Here is a 9633-nt window from a genome sequence, read left to right on the forward strand (position 1 = left end):
GGCTGCTCTGCTTACAGATGGCCACGGCAGCCATGCTCTGTAAGTGTAGAGACAGAGATAAAGCAATCTCCGTCTCCATTAGGGGAGGTTTCTGCTGCTGTGCGTCCAGTGTCAGGGAGTGGGAGCCAGGAGCCGCACCTCAATAAAGGAAGAGCCGCGGGTTGGCCACCACTGTTCTAACTTATAAAAGACATATTAAGGAATTCTTGACAGACGGGGGTTTGGTCCCAGTTTCAAAGTCCTCTTAAGTTCAAAAGAATAACCGTAAGGACGGCGCGAGCACTTTCACAAATAAAACGTTTTAATAGCACATGTAAAATCCGTTTATGTTAAGCATAAAACAATTGAGACATATATGTCGTCTTATTATAATTTACACCGACCAGATGAAACAATTTAATACTTGATTTTCATATATAAACCGTAAAAATACACTTCTATATAACCATGCAATTTGCAGAATGTCTCTAGGCATATCATTTTGACTAGAGACATTTTAATATCAGTAAGATACTAGCTAATACGGGTGGTCTTCGGTATGCCGAATGTCGGGATCCCGGCGCACAGTATACCGGCGCCAGGATCCCGACACCCGGCATACCGACAGCTATTCTCCCTCGTGGGGGTCCACGACCCCCCTGGAGGGAGAATAAAATGGCGTGGCGCGCATAGCGCACCACCGTGCCCGCAGCAAGCCCGCAAAGGGCTCCTTTGCGCTCGCCACACTGTCGGTATGCCGGCGGTCGGCCTCCCGGCGCCAGTATGCTGGTCGCCTGGAGCCCGGCCGCCGGCATACCATACTACACCCGCTAATACAGGGCTGGCCAAACAGGTCCTCGAGATCTACCAACAGTTCATGTTTTCCAGTCCTCCTGGAGATCTGTAGAAATGTCAGTTAGGAATGAATGCAGCACATCTTAATTAGTAATTATTACACCTGTGCACCAGCTAGGTGTTCTGGAAAATGTGACCTGTTGGTAGATCTCGAGGACTGGTTTGGCCAGCTCTGCGCTAATACAACCATCTGCAGCTAGTTAAACAGCTCCATGAGCATAAACTGCAAATATGTTGCCAATGGGAAGCTCTTCTTAACACTGCTTATTGGAGGTCATTCCGAGTTGTTCGCTTGTTGCCGATTTTCGCTGTGCTGCGATTTGTTGCTAATTGCGCATGCGCAAGGCACGCAGGGCGCATGCGATTAGTTATTTAACACAAAACTTAGCAGTTTTGCTGTGGCTTCTGCGGCGCTTTTCAGTCGCTCTGCTATTCGGTGAATGATTGACAGGAAAGGGGCATTTCTGGGTGGCAACTCAGCGTTTTCCCGGTGTTTGCTAAAAACCGCAGGCGTGTCAGGGAAAAACGCGGGAGTGTCTGGAGAAACGGGGGAGTGGCTGGCCGAACGCAGGGCGTGTTTGTGACGTCAAACCAGGAACTAAACGGACTGAGCTGATCGCAATCTAGGAGTAGGTCTGCAGCTACTCAGAAACTGCTAAGAATTATTTAGTAGCAGTTCTGCTAATCTTTCGTTCGCAATTCTGCTAAGCTAAGATACACTCCCAGAGGGTGGCGGCCTAGCGTGTGCAATGCTGTTAAAAGCAGCTAGCGAGCGAACAACTCGGAATGAGGGCCCTTGAGACACAATATAACCAGGAAAAGTGATACAAATTAGCACGGAGAGACTGTGAGTTAATTCATACACCTGGTCAGCTTATTACAAGCAGTGGACGAATTGTGAAATATAGGTGGTCATTCCGAGTTGATCGCTAGCTGCTTTCATTCGCAGTGCAGCGATCAGGCAAAATAATGGCAGTTCTGCGCATGCGTATGCGGCGCAATGCGCATGCGCGTCGTACTATTACAACGAACGATGTAGTTTCACACAAGGTCTAGCAAAGCTTTTCAGTCGCACTGCTGGCCGCAGAGTGATTGACAGGAAGTGGGTGTTTCTGGGTGTCAACTGACCGTTTTCAGGGAGTGAGTGAAAAATGCAGGCGTGCCAGATAAAAACGCAGGTGTGGCTGGTGAAACGTAGGCGTGGCTGACCGAACGCAGGGCGTGTTCATGACATCAAAACAGGAACTAAATAGTCTGCAGTGATCGCAAGCTAGGAGTAGGTCTGGAGCTACTCTGAAGCTGCACTCAGTAGCGGATCTTGCCACGGGCAAGCAGGACTTTTGCCCGGGGCGCCGCCTTCCGGAGGGCGCTGGCGCCATCCGGAGGGCGCCGCACCATGGCAAGATCCGCCACTGCTGTGCCCTCCGCTGCCCGCTGTGTCCCCCGGCTCCTGCGGCTGTGGTCCCGTGAAGGGAACTAGACGCGTAGCGTCTAGTTTCCCTTCGCGGAGAGGACCTTTGCTGAGCGGTGCGCGATGACGTCATCACGCACCGCACAGCAAAGGTCCTCTCCGCGAAGGGAACTAGATGCTACGTGTCTAGTTTCCCTTCGTGGAGAGGACCTTTTGCTGTGCGGTGCGCGATGACGTCATCGTGCACCGCTTAGCATTTAAGCGGCGCTTCTACTGTACAGGGGGCGTAACTGACCACGCCCCCTGTATTAAGCCACGCCCGCATTCCCTGCCCGGGGCGCCGAGGGCCCTCGAACCGGCCCTGGCTGCACTCTGTAGCCGCAGTGCGATCCTTTCGTTCGCACTTCTGCTAAGCTAAGATACACTCCCAGAGGGCGGCTTAGCGTTTGCACGGCTGCTAAAAGCAGCTAGCGAGCGAACAACTAGGAATGAGGGCCACAGTGCGGTAATTATATCAAATGACTTGCTGTGGAATAAGCCTATATAATACCTGAGAAAATACTAGATAAATTGTATGGTTATATGGAAGTGTATCTTTACGGTTTATATATGAAAATCAAGTATTAAATTGTTTCATCTGGTCGGTGTAAATTATAATAAGACGACATATATGTCTCAATTGTTTTATGCTTAACATAAACAGATTTTACATGTGCTATTAAAACTTTTTATTTGTGAAAGTGCTTGCGCCGTCCTTACGGTTATTCTTTTGGTATTTTTGGGGGGGCTGTAAACCCAGCCTCGGTGGAATTAGCTGCAAGTACTTTCTCAACAACTATAGCACCAGAATATATTTATTTTCCTCTTAAGTTCTTTTATACCCTTCCTTCAACCTTCTTATTAATTAATGGAGTTGGGGAAAGCTAGACAGAAAGATGCATCCTATGACATCACCAAGGATGACCTCAGACGGCTTCTCCCATCTGCCTCAGGCATCCCAGAGAGATCAGAAGACGATGACTCTTCTTTAACAGTGTGCCCTGGATGAGAAACATAGCAGTGCCCTCTGCCACAGGGCTGCTTGTGATGTCATAATGCAGCTGATTGTGATGTCATAGTGATGTCATAATGCAGCTGATGGGTATAGAACAGGCAGCTGGCTGCTTCCTGGCTCATATCTGATATTGCTGGACTAGTGCCAACACAGATACTTTTATTACTCTTTTCTGAGATTAGAATTGAGAGAAGATGAAGACTATAGAGAACGCTATAGACCATCAGATGACTGTGGCTCTGCGCATCCGTCCGTTTAATATGATGGAGACTAAGAATCGAGCCCAGTGCATCACACACCAACTTGGTCCGCAGACGGTGCTACTGAAGGACCCTGGCGAGGATCCTTATGACGTACTGCGCTCGAGCAGGACCAGAGAAACAACATTCACCTTTAACCACGTGTTCGATCAGGCAGCTACTCAGGAAAATGTGTATGATTCCACGATGAAGAACATAGTGGATGACATCCTAGCTGGGTACAATGCTGCTATATTTGCCTACGGCCCCACAGGCACAGGGAAGACCTATACTATGATGGGTAAGCCTCGCGAGCCTGGACTGATGTATCTTACCCTGAAGGACCTGTTTAAGACTATTGAGGAGACTGGAAGGAGAGATAATTTCTCTGTATCATTGTCATATGCTGAGATTTACAATGAAACGATCCGGGACCTACTAAGACCAAATTCTGGATCTTTGGCCCTCAGAGAGGATCCTTATGGTAACCCCAAAATAGTAGGGATTACTGCATTATCCCCTAGCACTCCTGAGGAGGCCATGACTATGCTGAAGACGGGAAACAAGCGTCGCTCTGAAACAACAACAGCAGCTAATAAGACCTCATCACGCTCCCATGCCGTATTACAGGTCACCGTAAAGCAAACAGGCAGTGATGGAGTGAGCACAGGCCGCCTGTACATGGTAGACCTGGCAGGATCAGAGCGGGCAAGCCAGACTACCAACAGCGGCAAGACCATGAAAGAAGAAGGTTACATCAACCGCTCCCTTCTCGCCCTCAGGAACTGCATCATGGCACTGCGCGAAAGACCAGGCAGCCATATAAACTATCGAGACAGTAAACTGACCTGGCTGCTAAAGGGCGCACTGAGCGGAAAAAGCAGAATGGTCATGATTGCACACATCAGTCCAGCAGATAGTGCCTATGAAGATACACGCAGCACAATGACCTATGGGAGCAAGGCCAAATTCATCAACACACGGGTGGAGAGGAACAATGTCCCCCATGGTACTGCTGAGAGGGGCAGGGGGGGCAACGTGCTGCAGAATGACTCCCACCCTCCAGAGGCCAACCATATGACCAGAGCGCCCAGTGCCAAGGATATGCAGTTTATTATGAGACGCACTATGGCCCCGCTGAATAATTTGCCCCGCATGGTCCCTTTGGCAAAGAATTTACAGTCTGCACATGAGATCAGTGCTACAGCTCGTGCCAGTGCAAATTCATACACATTTCAAGAATTAGCACGTAGATGGCTGTAGAAACACCACTTGGGCCGGCAGGAACACCACTTGGGCCGGCAGGAACACCACTTGGGCTGGCAGGAACACCGTTGGCGGTAAAGGTGATTATAAAAAAAAAAAAATGAGAGCTGGGGATTAGGGCTACTGGCGACACCCCAAGAAAAAAAAAAACGACACTGAGCAGCCACCTCATTGGTGTGTTGGAAGAGCTGCTAATTATTTAAAAAATATTGACAGTTCCATCTAACTCCTTGATAGGTTAATAATTTGAAGACTTAAACCTGGGCAATGCCGGGTACTTCAGCTGCTTATACATCATTTGCGCTGTTCCTGGTTTCAGTTCATTATGTTTCATGGGTACGGGTCATTGGGTTGACTCAGCTTAGGTCGACAGTCATTAGGTCAACCACTGAAGGTCGACATGAGCATTAGGTCGACATGCACTATGTCGACATGGGCTTTAGGTCGATATGTACTAGGTCAACAGGTGAAAAGGTGGACATGAGTTTTTGGACTTTTTTTGGGGTCGTTTTCTTTGTAAAGTGACGGGGAACCCCAATTAGTGCACCGTGTCCCCTTGCATGGCTTGTTTAGCTCACCATGCTTCGGACAAGGTGCCCCGCTCCGCTACCGCTTCGCTCGGCACAGGTTACTGTTCCAATCGTAGTCCACGTGGATTGTCAAGTATGGAAAAATCCCCAAAAAATTTAAAAAATGTGAAAAACTCATGTCGACTTTTTGACCTGTCGGCATTCTACATGTTGATCTAATGACCATGTCAACCTATTGACCATGTCGACCTAATGCATGTTGACCTTCAGTGGTTGACCTGAGTGTCGACCTAACGACTGTATCCCATGTTTCACAATGACATTTTATTGCATCCTTATGTATTGTATTCTTGTTATGTGGCATGGGGGCATATTCATTATGAAAAAAGCTGTGAAATAAGAATTTTTAGTTTTTAATTTATATTTCACAATTTTTTAGAAATTCCTCATGACTCCCTTATAAAAATATCACTTCCAAAAAAACGCTATTTATGTGAAGCAGCTTTTCGGAAAAAAAGTTATATTTTTCACCAGGCAGCTGAGGGGTCCGTATGAACTTCCTTACAGTTCACATGTCACCGTCTGCATCCGTAACCCCTCCCCCGCCACTTATCTCTGCAGCTGTAACTACATGGTCACCCCTCACCGCAGTTGTAAGTCACTAACATGCAGATTCCCCCCACATAGTCTCAAGGTGCCCATACACTATACCATATTATGAGCGATTTGGCCATTTCCGATGGATCGGAACTACAAATCATTCATAAAAGTGCAGATCGTTCAGTGTCTGTGAACGATAATGATCACGATGCGCGGTCCCGCTGGTCATTGGTCGGAGCCTCTGATCTTCCCTGCTGCAGGGAAGATCTGAAGCTATAGTCAACGACAGCATGCTCCTGGTTGCAGCCACTCCCAGATCTTAAGATATATCATAAAGATATATCATATGTATTGTACTATATCGTTTGCCCAGGACTGCCGGTGGAGTTCAAGGTAAATTGTTAATGAGAAATCATCATTTACAGGTCATCTAGTCATTTACAGGTCATCTTTACAGGTTGCCCCCCACCCCAACATAACATTATGCCTGCAATTGTATAATATTAATAAAATCACTTATGAGTTATGACCAAATAATTTTATTAGGGGGTGCACTGCAGAAGGGGCGTGTCTAACAGCACCTTTAGGCGTGTCTAGAACCACCTTTTGGGCGTGTCTAGCACCACCTCTTGGGCGTGTCTAGCACCACCTTTTGGGCGTGTCTAGCACCACCTTTTGGGCGTGTCTAGCACCACCTTTTGGGCGTGTCTAGCACCACCTTTAGGCGTGTCTAGTACCACCTTTTGGGCATGTCTAGCACCACCTTTTGGGCGTGTCTAGCACCACCTTTTGGTGGCATAACCCTCAGTCCTAACTGCCGCTGCCCCTAATCGCTGCTTACACTTTCCCAACCTATCCCTGACCCAGTGGTGGAACTAGAGAGTGGTGGGACTAGTGCTTTACCATTCCCCTCTCCTCACCCCCTCCTACGGTAGTGTCTTAATTGCTTTCATGGAGAGGAACTTTAATGCACTGGGTCAACGTCACCAACTATTTGGAATAGAAACCTCTGGCAAGTGAAGCAGAGTGAGATACTGGGGCCTGAAGCGTGGCAATCAAAGCGAGCCTGCAAGGGTACAATGCAGCATAAATAAAACACAATGCCCTACCATAAACGGAGATTCGAGAAAACGTTAACATGCTGTAAGGGTAGAAGAGAAACTCCGCCCTCATCTGATGTCACATCCGGCTCCTTTCCACAAAGTGAAAATAGACTCAACCTTCCACCCCACACACACCTAACCCCTTTGCACCAACCAGCACCTACATTTGCATCCTACTCTGAAAAGAATGGGAGATTTAGGAGGCCGAACATTTGAGCTTTAATATAACCCAAGTAAAGTTTAAAATTTACACATGTGCCAGCAGAGCCACATCTGCCTCTTTCTATGTCATCAGACCCCTCCTCCGCAGAACACCAGCATTTGTCACCCATCTCCCCATGCGAACCAGCTACTGACAGTAGTGCCCCATATTCACATTATACTACACAGTAGTGCCTCTTATACACAATGCCCACAGTAGCAGTGTCCCTTATAAACAATGCCCACGGTAGCAATACCACTAATACACATAATGCCCACACTATCAAGTGGACGCTTATACACATAGGCCCTCATTCCGAGTTGTTCGCTCGCAAGCTGCTTTTAGCAGCTTTGCACACGCTAAGCCGCCGCCTACTGGGAGTGAATCTTAGCTTCTTAAAATTGCGAACAAAAGATTCGCAATATTGCGAAAAGACTTCTCTGTGCAGTTTCTGAGTAGCTCGAGACTTAATCTTCCAGTGCGATCAGTTCAGTGCTTGTCGTTCCTGGTTTGACGTCACAAACACACCCAGCGTTCGCCCAGACACTCCTCCGTTTCTCCGGCCACTCCCGCGTTTTTCCCAGAAACGGTAGCGTTTTTTCGCACACGCCCATAAAACGACCAGTTTCCGCCCAGAAACACCCACTTCCTGTCAATCCACACTACGATCACCAGAACGAAGAAAAAACCGTGAGTAAAATACCTAACTGCATAGCAAATTTACTTGGCGCAGTCGCACTGCGGACATTGCGCATGCGCATTAGCGACTTATCGCTCCGATGCGACAAAAAAATAACGAGCGAACAACTCGGAATGACCACCATAATGCCCACAGTGTAAGTGCTGCTTATACACATAATAAATGCCCCCCCACACAAACATGCAGAGTGCCCCCCCATGAAGCATATCTACCCTCATGTTCCCACCCATGCAGCCTATCTTCCCTCATGTGTTTCCCCCTCATGTGTATCCCTTGGAAGAAGCAGAGACACATGGGAACCTGAAGTAAGCAGAACCTCTAGGAGGACGGCGTCAGCAGACCACAGCAGCACCACTGCTGGAAAGGACCCACATGGACATCCAGAGATGGAGGACATCAGACCAGCACATCTCCAGACCCAGGCAGAAAAGGGAGCAGCTGCACCGAACACCGGAGCTGAAGCACTGAATCAAAGATGGTGGCCGCCGTTGAAGATCATGCCTGGAGCAAAGAGGCAGCCCTAAGGAACCCAGGAGGAGATCCACCAGCCCAGGCATGTCGGTCAGCAGCAGCAGAGGACCACAGTGGCAACAGGAGAGACCGAGAAACCACACCGCCAGAGGCACCGGGGACCACAGCCAGGAGAAGCACTGCCTGTACAGAGGAGGCCCGCGGCCAGGCAAAGTGGGTTGTCAGTGAAATGTGGGGGGAATAAAATTGATCGACTCGCTCGAGGGAGGGCCGGATATTAGGGGGTACCTGTGCTCACCAGGCACCCCCGTTGCGCACGCCTATGGTTAACTTACTGCATTTTAGATGTGCATGAGCGAGACGGTTTTGGCTCTCAGTTTAAAAAAATATTTAAGAAGATAAAAAAATCTTGTAAAAATTCTTTACATATAAAAATATATATAAAAAAACAAACAAACAAAAGCAAATGTAAACTGTCATTGCCATCCTGAGATAGCACTAACAGCACAGGTAATGTGGTGGTTCAAGTACCACTACAGTACAGGTTGAGTATCCCATATCCAAATATTCCGAAATACAGATATTTTGGAGTGAGTGAGATAGTGAAACCTTTGTTTTCTGATGGCTCAATGTAAACAAACTTTGTTTAATACACAAAGTAATTAAAATATTGTATTGTAAGACCTTCAGGCTGTGTGTATAGGGTGTATATGAAACATAATTGAATTGTGTGAATGTACACACATTGTTTAATGCACAAAGTTATTATAAATATTGGCTAAAATTTCCTTCAGGCTTTGTGTATAAGGTGTAAGGTCCCATCGCCATGATATCTCATTATGGTATGCAATTATTCCAAAATATGGAAAGATCCGATATCCAAAATACTTCTGGTCTCAAGCATTTTGGATAAGGGATACTCAACCTGTACTAGTTAAATAGGCTTCCCATGGAAAGACTGTGGTAAATGGTAACTTTCATGTTTATAGAAAAAGTCATTAACTAGGATTTTTGTGTATAATATTATTATTATTAATATTATTATTATTATTATTATTATTGTTGTTGTTATTATTATTACTACTACTGCTAATGGAGATAAAAAAAATTGTATGACCTTTTATGTTTATGGTAGAGTGAAACTATGCTAGGTAGAGCGAATCAACCCCTTACACCTTGAAGTCACACTCACTGAAAATTGTATACATTTTCAACCTTTGTAT

At 46.9% G+C, this 9633-nt stretch overlaps 1 protein-coding gene across 1 annotated transcript; it reads left to right on the forward strand.

Moving 5' to 3' along the window:
- Positions 1-3398: 3398 nt before the first annotated feature.
- On the forward strand, positions 3399-4873 carry LOC134929467 (kinesin-like protein KIF19). Its single transcript, XM_063925085.1, has one exon. The coding sequence runs from the start codon at positions 3494-3496 to the stop codon at positions 4799-4801; it is 1308 nt and encodes a 435-aa protein (XP_063781155.1). The 5' UTR covers positions 3399-3493; the 3' UTR covers positions 4802-4873.
- Positions 4874-9633: the final 4760 nt, after the last annotated feature.

This window comes from Pseudophryne corroboree, chromosome 5 (genome assembly GCF_028390025.1).
Source record: "Pseudophryne corroboree isolate aPseCor3 chromosome 5, aPseCor3.hap2, whole genome shotgun sequence".
Lineage (NCBI taxonomy): Eukaryota > Metazoa > Chordata > Amphibia > Anura > Myobatrachidae > Pseudophryne > Pseudophryne corroboree.